This window comes from Piliocolobus tephrosceles, chromosome 17, assembly GCF_002776525.5.
Source record: "Piliocolobus tephrosceles isolate RC106 chromosome 17, ASM277652v3, whole genome shotgun sequence".
NCBI classification, from domain to species: Eukaryota; Metazoa; Chordata; class Mammalia; order Primates; family Cercopithecidae; genus Piliocolobus; species Piliocolobus tephrosceles.
This window is the reverse complement of record NC_045450.1, coordinates 25,956,430-25,976,393: the sequence shown is the minus strand read 5'-3', so window position 1 is coordinate 25,976,393 and position 19,964 is coordinate 25,956,430. Positions and strand designations below refer to the sequence as shown.

At 46.3% G+C, this 19,964-nt stretch overlaps 1 protein-coding gene across 3 annotated transcripts in view; it reads left to right on the top strand.

Annotated features, from left to right (window-relative positions):
* Positions 1-19,964, top strand: part of GTF3C1 (general transcription factor IIIC subunit 1) — an 85,827-nt gene that overhangs the window by 3,193 nt on the left and 62,670 nt on the right. For all 3 annotated transcript variants that reach the window (XR_003309655.1, XM_026455390.2, XM_023192947.2), the window contains exons 2-6: positions 1,307-1,516; positions 8,415-8,591; positions 8,844-8,987; positions 13,363-13,459; positions 18,065-18,188. Coding sequence is in view for 2 of the 3 variants with exons in the window: in XM_026455390.2 (XP_026311175.1) it covers positions 1,307-1,516; positions 8,415-8,591; positions 8,844-8,987; positions 13,363-13,459; positions 18,065-18,188 (752 nt within the window). In the remaining variant the exon portion in view is untranslated. The remainder of the gene's footprint in view (positions 1-1,306; positions 1,517-8,414; positions 8,592-8,843; positions 8,988-13,362; positions 13,460-18,064; positions 18,189-19,964) is intronic.

The window sequence follows — 19,964 nt, the reverse complement described above, 5'->3', positions numbered from 1 at the left end:
GCGACTGCACTCCAGCCTGGGCGACAAGATCAAAACTCAGTCTCTAAAAAAAGAGAATGGAGGGTTAAATAGTACAGAGAACACAGAGGGGACAAGGAAGGAAAGGACTGAAACATGTACATGGGATTTAGCTGCAATTAGACTAGTATAGGATGTGAGTGAGATTTCAAAAGAAAAAACTTGACAAGCAGCCAGGCAAGGTGGCTCACACCTGGAATCCCAGCACTTTGTGAGGCTGAGGTGGGCAGATTACTTGAGCCCGGTAGTTGGAGACCAATCTGGGCAAAATAGTGAGGACAAAAAATATATATATATGTATGTATGTATTTTTAAAAAAAAAAAAAAAAGGAAGAAAACTTGACAAGCTTGGCTAACTGCATGAAAGAAGCACAAATGAAAAATGGCCCCATGGTGTTGTAAGAGGCACCTAGGAGAAAGCGGTGGCAAGAAGGGAAAGAAAGGACTTAATTGGAGCTGAGGATAAGCAATCATATTTGGAATAGGAGGTATTTAATAGACAATCGAAGACATTGGATCTGTATTTGGAGAAAAAGGACTGAGGATTCAAAGGTGAGACTTGTTAACATGCAGACGGTAATACAAACCATGAAAATGGATTAGGATATTAGAGAGATAACTAAAGAGAGATGGAAAGATGAGATCTTAAAGGGAGGAAAGCTTTGGCCGCTTGTGGTGGCTCCCACCTGTAATCCCAGCACTTTGGGAAGCTGAGGCGGGCAGATCACCTGAAGTCAGGAGTTTGAGACCAGCCTGACCAACGTGGTGAAACCTCATCTCTACCAAAAATGCAGAATTAGCCGGGCATGGTGGCGCACCTCTGTAATCCCAGCTCCTTGGGTGGCTGAGACAGAAGAATCACTTGAACCTGGGAGGTGGAGGTTGCAGTGAGCTGAGATCATGCCATTGGACTCTAGCCTGGGCAACAAGAGCAAAACTCCATCTCAAAAAAGAGGAGGAAAGCCTTGAATCATTTCATCCAATTTGGTGGTTTGGAGACTGAGCACTAGATTTGGAAGGAAACAAAAGCCCATGACTTGGCCAATAAGGAGGTGTAGGTCCCAGCATCCAGCTTCTGGAATAGTCTGGGGAGTCCTGGAAAGGTCTGCGTTCTGTGGGATAGAAAGGCAGGAACCTGCTTGTCAAGATTATCTGCATTTATAAGGCAGGAAAACTGAGTGATCTCACTTCTCTGTGATCTCTGCTGGAGGTTGTCAAAAGAACACAGCCAAGCACGTATTATTTCTGAAGCTGAATTGTGCTTTGATATTTGTGCTTTTCTCCTTAGGTATGAAGAAATTGATTTGGAAACTGGAATTTTGGAGTCTAGGAGGGACCCGGTGGCCTTGGAGGACGTCTACCCCATTCATATGATCTTAGAGAATAAGGATGGCATCCAGGGCTCATGCCGCTACTTTAAGGAGAGGAAAAACATTACCAATGACATCAGAACCAAGTCCTTGCAGCCTCGCTGTACGATGATAGAAGCCTTTGACAGGTAACTATTTTGCACCATCAGAAATTCCTGGGAATCTGGCTGGGTGCCGTGGCTCACGCCTGTAATCCCAGCACTTTAAGAGGCCGAGGCAGGTGGATCACTTGAGGCCAAGAGTTCAAGACCAGCCTGGCCAACATGGCAAAATGCTGTTTCTACTAAAAGTACAAAAATTAGCCGGGTGGGGTAGCACATGCCTATAATCCCAACTACTGTAGTGGCTGAGGCATGAGAATCGCTTGAACCCAGGAGGCGGAGGCAGGCTGCAGTGAGCCGAGGTCATGCCACTGCACTTCAGCCTAGGCAACAGAGTCAGACCCTGTCTACAAAAAAAAAAAAAAAAAAAGGAAGAAAAGAAATTCCTAGGGATCTGAGTGCTTTGTATGTGTAGTCAGAGCACTTGGATCTGGCCTACAACCTTGGAGTCTGTCAGAGTTCACTAGCCCTGCCCTAAGCCAGTTCTTGGCCTTCACTTGCCTTCTTCCCTGGGGTCAGGGGTCCTGCCTTTCTCTTTCCTTTGTGCTCACAGTCCTCGAACACTTGAATGGTGCCCTTTCTCTCTTCCTAGCTGGGCCCTGTGCTGCCCAGCCGTTCTCTTGTGAATCCTCAGTCAGTATCCCAATTCCCCAGAGTGTCTAATCCAGATGATCATTTTTCAAGCACCTAACCCCATTCCTGCCTTCCTTCCTACTTCACAGGGCAATGTGAACTCTGCTAACTTCCACGTTCTTCCTTGACTTGCAGACTTTTCCACATTTCTTCCCTGTCTACTCTCATCTCAGAGGAGGTGAGAAATGGTGGCCCTGTCTAAGGCTGTGATCTGGATGCTTCCCTTCCTCCTCCCTCCAGCCCAGCTCCCTCTACCCCTCTCTTTCCCACCTCTCAGTTAGCTCATCTTTGTCCTTGATTTTCTTTTTTCTTTTTCTTTTTCTTTTTTTTTTTTTAGACAGAACCTCATTCTGTTGCCCAGGCTGGAGTGCAGTGGTGTGATCACAGCTCATTGCAGCATTGCCCTCCTGGGCTCAGGTGATCTTCCCACCTCCCCACTGAGTAGTTAGGACCACAGGCGCATACCACCACAACCAGCTAAGTTTTATTTTTTGTAGAGATGGGCTCTTGCCGTGTTGCTCAGGCTGATCTCAAACTTCTGTGCTCAAGCAATCCTCCCACCCCAGCCTCCTAAATTGCTGGAATTACAAGTGTGATCCACTGCCCCGTCTGTCCTTGATTTCTACTGAAGTTTTCCCTTCAGCACATGAACACAGTTTACCCAACTCACAGAAGAACCTTCTCTTGACCTCAACTGCCTTGTAACTGGTTGTCTCTTTGACTCTGCAGCCATGCTTCTTAGATGAATCAGCCCCATTCACTCTTTCTCCCTCTTCACCTCCCCTTCACTCCTTTACCCACTGCAGTCCTAATTCCTGACTATCACTTCACAATTTTATCCTCTAAGATCCCAGTTAATAAGCCATGAACACTGTTAGGCCCCTAATGTCCTTGACCCTGCTATGCTATTAAGGACTCAAAGCTTTTGTGCCAGTGGCTTCCTGCCTTAATTTGTTTTTCTACTTTCCTTGCCATTCCTCACCAGCTTATTTGTGGATTCACCTAACTGTCACCACTTAAATGTTGGCTGGTGGGCTGAACAGTAATCCAAGCACTTTGGGAGGCCAAGGCAGGAGAATTGCTTGAGGCCAGGAGTTAAAGACTAGCCTGGGCAATATAGCAATACTCCATCGCTACAAAAAATTAACAAAACAAAAAACTAGCTGGGCATGGTGGCACACTCTATAGTCCCAGCTACTTGGGAGACTGAGATGGGGGGATTGCTTGAGCCCAGGAGTTTGAGGCTTCAGTGAGTTATGATTGCACCACCACACTCCAGCCTGGACAATGGAGCGTGACCCTATCTTTTTTTATTTATTTCTTTTTGAGAGAGTCTTGCTCTGTCGCCTAGGCTAGAGTGCAGTGGCACGAACTCAGCTTACTGCAGCCTCCACCTCTCAGGTTCAAGTGATTCTCCTGCCTCAGTCTTTCGAGTAGCTGGGATTACAGGTGTTTGCCACCACGCCTGGCTTATTTTTGTATATTTAGTGGAGACATGGTTTCACCATCTTGACTAGGCCGGTCTCGAACACCTGACCTCAGGTGATCCACCCGCCTTGGCCTCCCAAAGTGCTGGGATTACAGGCGTGAGCCACCACGCCTGGCTGACCCTATCTCTTTAAAAATAACAACAACAACAACAAAAAACCACATTGACTGCTTCTAAAGGTTCTCTGTCTAGTCCTAGATCTGTCCCAAGCAGCATATGTGTTATTCCAATAACCTGCCGTGCATACTCAGTGTGATCATCACTCTCCTTCACCCCAAACCTGCCTTATCTTCCCGTCTTAGTGTATTGTGTGTTGCTAGAAGAGAATACCTGAGGCTGGATAATTTACAAAGAAAAGAGGCTTGTTTAGCTCACAGTGCTGCAGGCTGGGATGCTCAAGGGCATGGCACTGGCTTCTGGCAAGACTTTTGTGTTGCCTCATAACATGGTGGAAGGTCCAAGGGACAGTGAACATGTGCAGAGGGGCAAAACCCAGAGGGCATCCTTGCTTTACATCAACCCACTCTCACTGGAGCTAATCCATTCCCAAGAGAATAACTCATTCTCTTCTCCAGGTGGCATTAATCTGTTTATGAGGGATCCACCCCAATGATCCAAACAACTTCTACTAGGCCTCACCTCCCAGTGCTGCTGTGCTGGTGATTAAACTTTTTTTTTCTTCTTGAGATGGAGTTTTGCTCTTGTCGCCCAGGCTGGAGTCCAATGGCGTGATCTCGGTTCACTGCAACTTCCACCTCCCAGGTTAAAGCGATTCTCCTGCCTCAGCCTCCCGAGTAGCTGGGTTTATAGGCACCTGCCACCATGCCCAGCTAATTCTTGTATTTTTAGTAGAGACGGGGTTTCACCATGTTGGCCAGACTGGTCTTGAACTCCTGGCCTCAGGTGATCCACCAACCTTGGCCTCCCAAAGTGCTGGGATTACAGGTGTGAGCCACCGCATCCGACTTACTGGTAGTTATACTTCAACATGAGTTTTGATATGGACAAGCCTCATCCAAACCATAGCACTGCCTTTCCTCATTCTTTATTCTGGTCAGATGTACTCCCATGCATGCGGCTGTACAAGCCATAAATGTGGGACTCTCCTAGGCCTTAGTGTGATGGGATGTACCCTGACCACACTAGGCAGAGGTTTCAAACTGACCAAATCTGCCCACAGATGAGCTTTGTGTGCCCAGCATGGTATTCTGTTCGGTTTTTAATTTCATTTCATTGCTAATATTTAAAAACCTGGATTTCTAGCTTTTCTTGAAAAATCACAAGATCTAGCTGCACTGAGACCAATTTTTTACAGGGGGTTATAGGCCAGAGTTCCTCTCAGCTGGCTGTGTACTGCCCGGTTCCATACACCATGAGGTTGTGTTCGTGTTGTGTTTGTGTGTGCTCCCTGCCCTCCTGATCAGGTCCCAGCAGGCTCTGTGTGATTTTGCCCCTGCCCACACAGTACTCCAACCTCAGTTTCTTCACTCTGCGCTGCACTTCAGCCTCAACATGCTGGACTCCTTTCTGTCTCAAGGCAATCCTTGTGCTGTTCCTTCTGCCCAGAATATTCTGCCCACAAATCTTCACATTGCCACATCATTCAGGCTTCAACCTGACTCCTCTGGAAGTGTCCTCCATTGCCCAGACAGCATCATAGTACTCTTTATGGCACCAAAAATGGTTTTAAGTGTTTGTTGATGTCACTGTTTCCTCACTAGATTATACATTGCTCGAAGGCAGGGACTCCATCCTTCTTGTTCACTGCTATGTCTCTTAGTTCTATAATATGCCGGCACAAAGCCGGCTTCTAGAAATACACGTTTGAAGTTGTAACCCCTGACCCATGTTATAGAATCTGAACTCCCCAGCACGGCATCAGAGGGCCATTGGGGATGTAGACGCTGCTGGCCTCTCGAGCTTTCCTTCTGCTTTTTGCTGGGTATCACACTCCAGACTTTGTAGCCATTCTGCACCTCTTACCTCCAGGAGCAGGTGTGCTTCTTCGTGCCTCTGTAACCATGCAGCCTCTGTGTCCTTGCTCTTCTCTCTCTCATCCACCCAGCTCACTGCTAATACAAGAGTCACCTCCTTGCCTGGTACGGTGGCTCACACCTGTAATCCCAGCACTTTAGGAGGCTGAGGGTCGGGGGTGGATCACTTGAGGCCAGGAGTTCGAGACCAGCCTGGCCAACATGGCAAAACCGCATATAGGCAAGTGCTTGTAATCCCAGCTACTAAGGAGGCTGAGGCAGGAGAATCACTTGAGCTCCGGAGGCAGAGGTTGCGGCGAGACGAGATAGCGCCACTGCACTCCAGCCTGGGCGACAGAGGAAACTCTGTCTCAAAAAAAAAAAAGTCATCTCCTTGAGGGGTTTTCCCTAATCCCTGTGCACACACTCTTGTTTATATACGCATATTTGAATTAGGGCTCCTCATCTATGCCATCAACAACTAGAGCCTCTTTCTGTCAGAGAAGTTATGACCTCATACTAGCATTGTTCATTTTACATTTTTTCTCCTTCAGTAGCCTGTGAGCTCCTTGAAGGTAGAAACTATTTTTATTTGTTTTGGTATACTGGTGTACTTTGCATGGTACTTCATTGGCATTTGATAACCTGTAAGATGACCACAGTCAGCAAATTAAAACTAGCAGGAGTCATCGAATCAGCTAATTGGCAATAATTAAAAGAAACATAGGGATCATGACAGTGAAGGATAGTAAACTAGTCAGAGTAATGATGTTTTAAAAGCAGCAAACCAGTGCCCCTGTTTTCAAACTTTTTTTCCCCCAACTGACCTCTTACAATTTAACTTAATGAGCCTGTTTTGAGAACAAAAGAGCATAGGTCCTAAGTTCATGAAATTCAAATACATAAAGTGAACTCTCTGTCATGTATATTCACAACCTAACATTCTTTTTGAAGATGGACTATATGGGCTTCTGTGACTTAGGCAAAATACTGATTTCAGGTCTCAAACAATGTGAAGAAAGATGCAGTTAAGTTAAAACAGCCTCTCTTTTCCTTTGTACCTACTTAGTTGTAGAAGTAAAGTCATCTGGTATGGGGAAGAAGGAAGGAAAACTGTCAGACTGAGTTACTGAGTGGGGGGCGCTGCAGAAGGACCTTGTGACCAGGCATCTGTAAATCCTGGGGCTGAAAAGAGTGGATGTTGGCTCCCAATAAATGGAATTGGTAGCCTGTGAGCTTTTATATGTGGACCCTTGGTGACTCCATCTGGGAAAGGGGGATCATCTACCTTAGGCCATTTCCTGCTGATATAGCAGACTACCACAAACTGGTTAATTTATAAAGAACAGAAGTCTGTTTGGTTCATGGTTCAAGGGGCTGTAAAGTCCAAAAGCATGACACCAGCATCTGGCAAGGACGTCCCACTCCTGAGATAACTAACCAACTCCCACGATAAATGCATTAATGTATTCATTGGGGCAGAGCAGAACTCTCATGGCCTAATCACCTCTTAAAGATTCTTCCTCTTACTACTGTTACAATGGAAATTAAGTTTCTAACACATGAACTTTTGGAGGACACATTCAAACTTGAGTCTTCTCCAGTTGAGTAACTTGATGCCAAGGAGCGAGTGAGGGATGGGTTCCCCGGCAGCACATCCTTGTGGGATCTCCCAGCTGCAGGGCCAGGGCTTGGACTCTGAGAGTGGGTGAATGGAGCAGGTTAATTTGCTCAAGATGTTAGATTGAGCAGGCCAGGCAGTGTGGTGGAGTCTCCATCATCAGTGATGGGGAATGCACAGTAAGGACTGTTAGGTGTCAGCATAGAAATGAGTCTTCTCACTTGGGCTGTCCTCACATGCCTTGCTCGGAAGTGGTTTTGGCCTCCTTTGGTGCGTTCTTTCTCACATGTAATTTAGTAGAAGGAATGAATGATTTGTGCAAGGTCTGCCCTTCAACAGTGAAGTCAAAATGAGACTGCAGGTCCACTGATTGCACCGTTCAGGGCTTTTGACTCTGAGGATTATTTTATCAGTCCAGCTCACTAGCCTAGTTCATTTACTTAACAAATATACACAGAGCCCCTATTGTCACCCAAATTCATTATTCTAGGCACTACAGATGTCCTGCTGAACAGGTTGATAATATGCCTGCTCTTATATTTGAATGAGGGAAACTGGCAAGAAAGTTGGCAAAAAAAATATATATATATATGTGTATATATATATATATATATATATGTATAGTCATTTCTGAGAGTGCTAAGTGCTATGAAGAATATGGAAATTGTGGGGGTGGGGCTGGAACTCTAGTTGGCATTTTCTGGAAAGGCTGAGGAGTTGACAACTGAGCTGTGACCTGAATGATGAGAAGACATCAGTCACCTAAAGACCTGGAGGAAAAGCAGCTAGGCCGAGGAAACAGCAAGGGCAGCACCCCTGAGGCTTGTCTTAGGAACAGGAAGCCTCCTGTGAGTGAGGGGCAGAGCCGTGGAGGATGAGATGAGCAAGGCAGGGAGGGCTGGGCCATGGAGAGCTTTCCAGGAGGACCAGGATGAGGAGTTGGGTTTGGCCTGAGCACTTTGGAAAGCCCTGAAGGGCTTTCGGCAAGGAAATAAGATTGGCCCTCTTCCTTCAGCACACTATACTCCTTTTTGTCTTTTTTGGCACACTACACTTCTAAGACTGAAAACTTGCTTAGCTTAATTTTGGGGTCTTGTGAACTCCTAGGAAGGAGCAGAAAATAAGGATTCTGTACATTTCTTTTTCATATCTCTGTTTTCCTAAAATCAGTTAAACTTATTTCTTCATGCAATTGTTTCTGATTTGCAGGTGGGGGAAGAAACTGATCATTGTTGCCTCCCAGGCCATGCGGTACAGGGCTTTGATAGGCCAGGAAGGGGATCCAGACCTGAAGCTGCCCGACTTCTCCTACTGCATCCTGGAGCGGCTAGGCCGGTCCAGGTGGCAAGGGGAGCTCCAGCGAGACCTTCACACCACTGCTTTCAAGTAAGTAGGAGGATTTGCTTCTCTGCTTTAAATTATACATCATTGCACCATGAACCCCAAATGCAGGGGCCTGCTGCGGTATCTTCCCCGAGGCATGGCTTTTTGTTTCAAGGCCATGGTCGCACGGTGACTGTTTTCTTAGATTGGCTGGACAGGAGGTTTGTGTCTCTGGTGTTTATGTCCAAATGAGACACTCTATATGTTGATAAAGCTACCAGCAGAGCAAATGACATGGCTCTTCTTCTCCTCCAGGGTTGATGCTGGGAAGCTGCACTATCACAGAAAAATTTTGAACAAAAACGGGCTGATTACAATGCAGTCCCATGTGATTCGATTACCCACTGGAGCCCAGCAACACTCAATCCTCCTTCTACTGAACCGGTTTCATGTGGACAGGTATGGTTTGTAGTGATCAAAATGTTAGGTTTTTTAGTTGCAGCCATGGGTAGCATGCTTTAAAAATCGTAGGGGCAGCTGGGTATGGTGGCTCATACCTGTAATCATAGCACTTTGGAAGGCTGCGGTGGGAGAACCGCTTGAGGCCAAGAGTTCCAGACCAGCCTGGGCAATATACCAAGACCACAACTTTATGAAAATAAAAAATTAGCTGGGCGTGGTGGTGCACACCTGTAGTCCCAACTACTCAGGAGGCTGAGGTCGGAGGATCGCTTGTGCCCAGGAATTTGAGCCTGCAGTGAGCCATTATTGCACTGCTATACTCCAGCCTGGGTGACCGGGCAAAACCCTGTGTCTTAAAAAATAATAATAATAATAGAAGCCAAATTAGAATATCACTATAGCTTTTTTAAAAACGATATTTGTTATCTGTTTGTGTGTGTGTGTGTGAAAATAAGTCCTGCTTGTTTAGAGAACCAGAAAACTATACAGAAAAGAAGGAAAAATAAATCTGTAACTTCACAGCCAACAATAGGAACCATTTACATTTTGGTGACATTTTGGGGAGATGTAAAAATAAAAGTGAGTCAGATTTGATCTGTTGTAGTGGCAGAATTGTAGTTGAATTATGTCAGTTTCAAATAGGATGTTTTTCAGTGCTCAACCATAATAACCTATATGGACGAGATGGCAAGGTTCTGCTAAGCGATAACAATGTGTGATATTGCTATTTTAGCGGGATATTGTTGTCCAGACAATACAGCAAACTGGTTAAATGTGCACATTCCCTTCTGAGGACCAGGGAGGCTGGGGGAGTGAGTAGGTTATCTCTGATTTCTTCATCCTTGCCATTGGGGTGGCTAATTACCTGGCATAGGAATGAGGGACAGAAAAGTTTCACCACTTTGCAGAAGTCTCAGCCCACACTGCACAAACTCATGCCCTTTTTTATGGGAGGGGCAGAAGCCAGGAAAGGAAAAGTTCAAGCTGGTGCAGGGCCTGGGAAGGGCAGCCCTTGGCTGAGGAAGCCCTGAGCCCCTTAGTACCTGGCCAGCAGCTCTCTGGGGTGGAGGTAGGCAGCAATGAGGGATAGTGGGGAGGGGAGGTGCATCCTCCAAAAGCGGGGGGAATGATTACATGTAAATGTTAAAGTTTACAGTGCACATGGGTTGGCCTAAAGAAAGTGCTTGATGCATGTGTGTAGACTCTTTATTGACTGCGGATCTCCAGGGGTGAAAATCATCATTGCTGCATCTCTGTCAAATGTCTGCCTCCCGGATTCAAGCCATTCTCCTGCCTCAGCCTCCCGAGTAGCTGGGACTGCAGGCCCCTGCCACCATACCTGGCTAATTTTTGTATTTTTAGTAGAGATGGGGTTTTGCCATGTTGGCCAGGCTGGTCTCGAACTCCTGACCTCAAGTGATCCACCCACCTTGGCCTCCCAAAGTGCTGGGATTACAGGCGTGAGCCACCATGCCCAGCTACATACAACTTTTGACTCCCCAAAAACTTAACTACTGATAGTCTACTGTTGATCAGAAACCTTACCAATAATATAAAGTTAGTTAACACGTTTTGTTCCATATGTTATACTGTTCTTGTATTATTGCAATAAAGTAAACTAGAGAAAAAAATGTTATTTGGAAACTACATTTACAATACTGTACCGTATTTATTGATACCATAAGTTTACATTGTACATTAACAAGATAAATTGTCTGAAATGGCGGGCAGCCGCAGCTGCAGACCTCACTCTACAGTACACGTCAAGCAATTTAACTTTTTCTTGAAGTGTCATGACTTTTTGGGAGCTTCTTGGGAGCATTTCCAGCATCACTAGTGGCCCTTTGTATGGGTCCCATGGTGTCAGTCAAGGTTTATGGTAGTGCATTGAACACGGGGATAAATACGTGAGAACTGCAAGAGATCACCTTTTTCTTTTTTGAGACGGAGTTTCACTCTTGTTGCCCAGGCTGGAGTGCAATGGCGTGATCTCTGCTCACTGCAACCTCTGCCTCCAGGGATCAAGCGATGCGCCACCACACGCGGCTAATTTTGTGTTTTGAGTAGAGACAGGGTTTCTCCATGTTGGTCAGGCTGTTCTCGAACTCCCGACCTCAGAAGAGATCACTTTTTACTGCAATAAGTAATTTACTAGAGAGGAACTGCTCACACAGAGATGATGAGCATCACATGGCTTTTTTTTTTTTTTTTTTTTTTAAGAGAATCTTGCTCGACTGCCTAGGCTGGAGTGCAGTGGCACGATCTCGGCTCACTGCAACCTTCACCTCCTGGGTTCAAGCAATTCTACTGCCTCAGCCTCCCAAGTAGCTGGTACTACAAGCTTGTGCCACCACGCCTGGCTAATTTTAGTAGGGACGGGGTTTCACAATGTTGGTCAGGCTGGTCTCGAACTCCTGACCTCAGGTGATCCGCCCACCTCAGCCTCCCAAAGTGCTGGGATTACAGGCATGAGCCACCGCATCCGGCCTGTCATGGCATTTTTAAGCCAATACTCACAACACTTAAGCTTGCCACAATAGTAACAGGAGGTGGCTACGAAGTTATTAACAGTAGTACACTGTTGTATTACAGTTAATTTTATGCAGGTTTGATTTCATCCCGCATCTTCATGTTTGTTTACATTTCCTCCACTGCAAACGGCACCATGTATGGTCTGTAAATGGTTGCGTAAGTTTTGATTAACTTTTTATAATAGATTTGTGTATATTTTATGGTAATGAATGATAAAATAGACTAGTATCCACATATATTATGCATTAATGACATACCTTTTTCTTAATTTTTTCAATATTTCTAATGTTATACAGTTTGTCTGAGTTTTCTCAAACTGTCACAAAAGAATTCTAATATATATATATTTTTCTAATATTTTTTCAATAAATATGAAAAAAAAAGCTGCGTATAAGTGGACCCGACCAGTTCAAACCCATGTTATCCAAGAGCCAACTGTACAGTATTAGAGAGAAGCATCTTTTATGAATTCACATTTTAATTGGGTTATACTATCCATTGATTAAGTAACTGTCTCACCAAACTCTTCACTTGTGTATAGCCTGTGCTCTGCCAAGAACACAGGGTGGCAGCTGTGGTATAGGAGAGAGAACACTGGATCAAGTCAAGATCTGTATTTCCGTCTTTGCCCCTCACCTGGGCAGTCACTTGATCTCTTTGAACCACCATTGCCTCTTGTATTAAATGGCTGTGACACAGTGCCTCTTATGCAGAGTGGCTCATATGCATTAACCATCTGTCCCTCCATTTATTCTTTCATTCATTAAGAGGCAGTACAGATGGGGAAGTGGGTACAGTCTCTGGATCCCATACGTGTGCTCTCCGTCCCCCTAGGACTGTAAGTCAAGCCAAGCTGTTGTCCAGCCGAACTGGCTACAAGATTTCTCCCTGCACCCCTCCCTGAGCTCCCCCTAGACTTACACAGTCAAAGGCCCTCAGTGTTTTTAAATAGCTTCCTTTGCTGGCCGTTAGCTTGGAAGCATTGATCATGACATCCGCTTCATAGTAGAAATGAGATGGAAGGTGGCCTCTGCCACGCCAGTGTAGTCAGGAGCAGGAACCAGAGCCTCAGGATCAGAGTGGTGTCCCAGTGAGTAAGGAGAGTACTCGATTTAGAGAAAGAAGACCTAGGTTTGTGTCTCCAGCCTGAACTTCAGGGGGTTAACTTTGTAGAATAACCCCCATCCTTCCTCACCAAGTGATCTGTTTTTTGTTTTTCTTTGAGACGGAATCTCGCTCTGTCACCCAGGCTGGAATGCAGTGGTGCGATCTTGGCTCACTGCAACCCCCACCTCCTGGATTCAAGCGATTCTTCTGCCTCAGCTTCCCAGGTAGCTGGGATTACAGGTGCCTGCCACCACGTCTGACTAATTTTTGTATTTTTAGTAGAGACGGGGTTTCACCATGTTGGCCAGGCTGGTCTCGAACTCCTGACCTCCAGAGATCTGTCTGTCTCAGCCTCCCAAAGTGCTGGGATTTTGCCCGGCCCCTCACCAAGTGATTCGTAAGAAGATATGTGTGATACTTCCTAAACTTAAAAGTATTGTAAAAATGAAAGATGTTTTACAGAGTCATGTCATGCAAGTTTTAGTCCTAGAGTCTAGTCTATATGTTGCCTCTAGAAAGGTGGCCTTAGACATGACAGAACCTCTTACAGCCACAGTCTCTCCACCTGTAGAAGGTAGGAGTTGGGCTGGATGATCTTTGAGACCTAAAAGATTCTGTCATTTATTGTCAAATGATTAAGTCAAGTCTTGCTTTGTCATCTTTAAGAAACAGGCAGTAAATACTGACTTCAGCAACAGGTTTGAAAAAACGAATTGCTCGGTGTTTCTTGCAGGAGGAGCAAATACGACATCCTCATGGAGAAGCTTTCGGGCATGCTGAGCACACGAACTAACTGTATAGAGACGCTGGGAAAGCTGAGGGAAGAGCTGGTGAGCCTGGGGTTTCCCACGGGCGGGGCTGGGTGTGATCTGTACCATAGACGGGAGGTCTTGTCAGGCATAGATGAATGATTTGCAACCCAACGCCCTATTCTGGATTTGATGCAAATGAGATTTTCCTTTGTTTATTGTTTTTTTCTTTTCTTTTTTTGAGGCAGAGTCTCGCTCTTGTTGCCCTGGTTGGAGTACGGACTGTGTCCTTCCCGGGTTCAAGCGATTCTCCTGCCTCAGCCTCCTGAGTAGCTGAGATTACAGGTGCCCGCCACCATGCCCTGCTGATTTTTGTATCTTTATTAGAGACAGGGTTTCACCATGTTGGCCAAGCTGTTCTTGAACCCCTGACCTCAAGTGATGCTTATGTCTCAGCTTCCCAAAGTACTGGGATTACAGGCATGAGCCACCGCGCCCAGCTGTTTTTTTTTAGAATGAGAGAGTGCTTTGTCCTTCATTTAAATTCTTGCCTTTGCCTGACTTCCATTTTTCCCCTGGAGTTCATTCTAGGACCTGTTATCAAAGTTCAGACGGAATAGGAAAACGTGGCATTTAGGTTTACTACTGTAATCAAGCTTGTGATCTTGTTCCCAGTGGTTTTGTACTGAAATAGCAGAGTGGCTGTCCTGAGCGGGAGGGGAGAGGATGCAGGGAGGAAGGCAGCTGTTGACCTGCTTTGTCTTTGGGCCCTGGAGCAGAGGCTGTGGTGAAGGGAGCGTGAGAGGGAGAAAGGCAAGAGGGAGAAAGGCGGAGGGGTGCTGCTTCCAATCTGATTGGAAGGTTTCAGTGCAAGTCAGGAAAGAGCCAACGTTAGAGAAGGAAGGACAACAAGATTGCCCTGTGTGTGAAACCAGAACTTAAAACTGAACATTTGAAGTCAAGCTCTTTGGTGACTAGTAATTTGTCCCCTAATGAGTGGTCTTCAGTCTGACCACAGGCACAGGACAGTCCTTGTTCTTTCCCCGCGTTGCATCGGTGGAGTTCTAGTCTCTGATTTCATTGTTCACAGGGAAAGGAGGTATCTTCCGCATTGCTAGATTCACTGCCTGCCTGAGCCTCTTTAAAGCAGTGGTTACAGTCTGGAGGCTTGTGGGCCAGACTTGGTCTGTTAAAAATCAGTTTGACCTAGCATTTTTTAAGAAATTGAGACTTTCCATAAAAATCTAGGTTTCTAGTCTTCCTCGAGAACTGAGAAGCCTGGGTCTGCCCTCTCTCCTGACAGCAGTTAGCTGGAACTAGTTGTGCACAGGCTGGGTCCCCTGCAGTCCACCTGCTTCCTGTCACCTCTCAGACACGAGGCAGGGAGGCAGGGCCCTTTGTCATTCCATGAGCACTGCTGTTTGTAGTAGGGGAGAAGTGTTTTACTTCTGCGTGTCTGAGTTTACCAGAGTAGAAAATCAAAGATAGACGGAGAAGGCCTCTCAGGAAACCCTGGCAGAAACAAAGGAACTTCCTACCAGCTTAATAAACAAATAACTGGCCACCGTGTGGATTGATGTTGCTTGTCCAGCCCATGCAGACTCTGGAGATTGAAACCTTCCCTCCTACCAAGTCACTCAGGGGCAGGGAGACAGGGCTAGTCTGGTTTCAGGTCAGCCCTGTGGTCTGTGTTAGCAGCAAGCCTTGACTATTACTGGACAGCCTTTCACTTATTCATTCAACAAATACTTCAGGGAGTGTGTATGTTGAGTTAGAACTGTGTTCCACAATAAGATGGTGAAAGTTAGCCAGAATGACAGCAGGTCTCACACTGTCATGGAGCTGTCTAACCAGAAGGGTAGGCGTGTGAACACATACCTGGAAGGATGTAGCCAAACCAGTAGAGGGAGGGGGTGCTTTCTTTAGAGAACTAGGGAAAGCCTCATAGAGCTGTGCCAAAAGCACAGTTGAGCTGGGCTTTTCCCCACACAGACAGAGGGAAAGTGGCATTTGAGGGAAAGGAGAAGAGCTGGTGCAAAGGCATGAGTTGTGGAAGGCCATGCAACATACTTAGAAGTGGGCAGTAATCCAGAGGGCAGCCGGCACATTGTGTGGCTGGATAGGAAGGTAGGGGGCCGGATCAGAAAGGACTGGAGTGCTGGCTGAGGAGTGGGGACTTTAGCCTTGAAGCTTTAGCCTTATGCACTGCTGCTGGCCATGTAGAAATGAAGAAGTTATTAGCCAGGGGTGGTGGTATGCACCAGTCCAGCTACTCGGGAAACTGAGACAAGAGAATCTCTTGAGCCTGGGAGGTGGAGGTTGCAGTCTAGGCAGATGAGCTGGTAGAGGGAAGGGGATGGGAAGAAGGTGGCGAGGTTGTGGCCATGAGGGCTGGAATTGTTTGAGAAACATTTTGGAGGTGGAACTAACAGGACGTGGTGAGTGCCTGCACTGGGATGTAGAGGTGACTTGAAGAAGGAGGATCTCAAGATGAAGCTAGTGCATTTGCTGGAGTGGCTACTGCTCACCGAGGCAGCGCAAAGGCAGGCTTGTGAGGCAGGGATCACATCTGCTTGCTCACTGTGGGCCCCCACGATGAAGACAGTACCTGGCCCCCTGTAGATGCTCAGTAAATATTTGCTGAATGAGAGTTGAATAAATAGAGAGGTCAGAAAGAGGAGCAGGTTTGGGTGAAGAGGAGGCACAGGACACATCTGAGTTTTGGACGTATTGGGTATGAAGATCTTCCATGACTTTCCCCTGGTGATGTGTAGTCAACAGCTGGAAATTGGGGTCACAGAGAACTGAGCAGGATTCAGTAAAAATTAGCCTATAGATGAAGCTGAGGCCATGAATATGGATGCTGCCTTTGGGGGGGATTTGGTACAAAGACTCACTGCCTCTTTCTCTTTTTGCTGGCCAGATTGTGCAAGTCATTGATGGCAGCCCCTCAAAAGGAAAGACTACATCATCCTTCCCTCTTAGGATGGTCCAGGGCTTAGTGCCATATGTCAAGGGCTGGGATCTGATGGATGAGTTTCCATGGGGTCTTTTTTTGGTGCTGGGGGCACGGCTAGATTAACAATAGATGCCATGTACAAGCCAGTGGCTTTGAATGAGCCATATGTGAGTCATCTGTATTGTTTTGATAGCCATATGTTCTGCCACCCAAGGGCTGGAGTGCTGGTTAGCCTGGGAGGTAACCACACATATGTGGTGGCAGCAGCCCACAGACATTTGCTCCCTGTCTCTCCCCAGGGTGTAAGAGGAAACCTGTAAGACTCAGCGAACAGCTCTCAGTCACGAATGCCTCCTGCTGTTCGCTCCTTCACTGGGAGCTGTGGTAACCTGCCTTACTCCTCCAGGGACTGCAAAATCACATGGCAGCAGTGCCCAGGAGGGTGATACCCACAAGCAAAATGGACCATGTATAAAATAAATTTTTGATATAGTATAGGTTTAAGAAATTAACTTTCCTCTTAACTACCATTAGAGAAAATCAGCACAAAAATGGTGATAAATGGCAACTGATCTTCAGTTTCATTGTTGGAGGCTCTGATGGGGGAGCGCAAAGGCTGTGACCCCCTGGAGCCGGGTGGACCCTGCTGAAGAGCAGCTGATCGAGGCTCCTGTTCACTGTTGCTGTGAGGAGCTACAGTCCTAGCATTGGCTGCCAGATCTTAGCCTTTCAAGAGAAGCCAGAATCTAGGTCTTTTTTTATGTGAAATCCCTCACTTTTCAATTTTGGCAAGTAAATTACTTTCTTGAAGAAAAACATTGTATCAATTTTAAAAGCACGGCCTGCACTAGAGGCTGCTGTTGGTCACCCCTGCTGGGGAGATGTTCCTAGGATCATTGTGGTTTTCAGCCTTGCAAAAATAGGAGTGATGAGATGGAAATACCCATTATTATTCTGTTGTAACTTCACAGACCACATGTAAATTTTTACAATTTTTTTTCCTTTTTTTTTTTTTAAACAGAGTCACCCAGGCTGGAGTGCAGTGGTGCGATCTCAGCCCACTGCAACCTCCGCCTCCCAAGTTCAAGCAGTTCTCACCCTCAACCTCCTGAGTAGCTGGGATTACAGGCACATGCCACCGCACCCAGCTAATGTTTCTATTTTTAGTAGAGACAGGGTTTCGCATGTTGGCCAGGCTGGTCCAAACTCCTGGCCTTAAGTGATCCGCCCGCCTCAGCCTCCCAAAGCGCGGGGATTACAGGTGTCAGCCACTGCACCCAGCCTATAACATTTTTTAACCTATTTTTTTCCCCTTTCTTTTTGTCTACTGCCTTTGAGGGACAGGGGTGTGTGTCTGTGTGTATGTGTTTGTATTAGTAATACGCTTACATGGTTAAAAAAGCAAAACAACATGAAAAGGTATCAAATGAAATCTTCAGTCTCCACTCCTGCACTCCCGCCTGCCTCATTCCCACCCCTGCATACCCTTCCAGGATCTGGTGAAGCGAATCTCTTTCCCCCTCTCTAATCAAAAGGTAGAATCGTTTATATCCTGCTCTGGACCTTGTTTTGGTCCCTTGACAAGGTAGCTTGGCAGGCTTTCCTCGTTAGTACCTCAAGATAATCAATTAATTCAGGTCCTGAACTTGTGTTCATTTACATGACTTTCTAGTCATTTCAGACATCTTGCTGTGTCTAATAGTAGCCTTTAAATTGTGTTTTGGCAGGGGCTGTGTGAAAGGACGTTTAAGCGTCTGTACCAGTATATGCTGAACGCTGGACTAGCCAAGGTGGTGTCTCTTCGCTTGCAAGAGATCCACCCTGAATGCGGACCTTGTAAGACAAAGAAAGGTAACGCAGAGTCTCAGCTTCTGTTCCCTTGGCTGGCTGGCTCTCACTTCTCTCTTCTAAGCTTCAGCCTCTCTCTCCGATCACATTCTGCCTTGCGGCATAACGATTTCACATATTTATTCAACTCTATGCCTCAGTGCCTGGCTCAGGACTGTCCGTATAAAAAGTGCCTAGAAAATGTTTGCTGAACAAACTTCCAGCAAACATCTCTGTGGTGTCCTCCAAAATCATACTTTTATGGTGCCAAATAAACAAGTTCATCTCTTTTTTTTTTTTTTTTTGAGGCAGAGTCTCGTTCTTGTCACCCAGGCTGGAGTGCAATGGTGCGATCTCTGCTCCCTGCAACTTCTGCCTTCTGACCTCAGGTGATCCACCCACCTTGGCCTCCCAAAGTGCTGGGATTACAGGTGTGAGCCACCACACTCACCCTTTTTTTTTTTTTTTTTTTTTGAGACAAGGTCTTTCTCTGTTGCCCAGGCTGGAGTGCAGTGGCGTCATCTCGGCTCACTGAAATCTCCGCTTCCTGGGCTCAGACGATCCTCCCACCTCAGCCTCACCACACCCGACTAATTTCTGTATTTTTTTGTAGAGACAGAGTCTCGATATGTTGCCCAGGCTGGTCTCAAACTCCTGGACTCAAGTGATCCACCCGCCTCAGCCCTGCAAAGTGCTGGGATTACAGGCATGGGCCACCACTCCCAGCCACTTGTCATTCTTTAGCCTGCCTTTGTGAAGTGCCTACTCTGTATTGCATGATCTTGTTATCTAGCCCTGTAAGGTTGGTGGTATTGTCACCATTTTATATGTAAGAAAATTAAAGTGAAGAGATGCTGAGTAACTTACAGAAGGTTAAACAGTCAGTACTCAGCAGAGGCAGGATCTGAGCTTTCTAAGAAAGTTAATTTAAGGAACAGATTATGAAACTTTAAAAACCTTCCTTAGGCTGGGCACGGAGGCTCACGCCTGTAATCCCAGCACTTTGGGAGGCTGAGGTGGCCGGATCACCTGAGGTCAGGAGTTGGAGACCAGCCTCGCTAACATGGTGAAACCCTGTTTCTGCTAAAAATACAAAAAATTAGCCAGGCATGGTGGCGCATGCCTGTAACCCCAGCTACTCCAGAGGCTGAGACAGGAGAATCGCTTGAACCCGGGAGGTGGAGGTTGCAGTGAGCCGAGATCACGCCATTGTACTCCAGCCTCCATTATATTTTTTTCCTAGACAGGGTCTCTCTCTGTTGCCCAAGCTGGAGTGCAGTGGCACAACCATGGCTCACTACAGCCTTGATCTCCCAGGCTCAAGCTAATCCTCCTGCCTTAGCCTCATGAGTAGCTGAGACTACAGGCACACTCTACCATGCTGGGCTAATTTATTTTTATTTTTAGTAGAGACGAAGTCTTGCTATCATGCCCAGGCTGGTCTTGAACTCCTGGGCTCAAGCGATCTCCTGCCTTGGCCTCGCAAAATGCTGGGATTATAGGCATGAGACACCAAGTCCACTTATTTTTATCTAGTCTTGATTTTTGTCCCATCCTTGTTACTCCTCCTGATTAACCAGAATCATTTTAAAAGCTGCGGGTCAGAGTTCCAGTAAAAGGTGATAGTTGGAATATACGCATTTATCTGCACTCCACCCAAACTTCACCATAGTGATGAAAAGGGATATAAGAGGAGTAAACCCTCAACTACAAAGAAAACAGGACAGGAAATGACAGCAGCTAATTTTTGTATTTTTAGTAGAGACGGGGTTTCACCATTGGCCAGGCTGGTCTCGAATC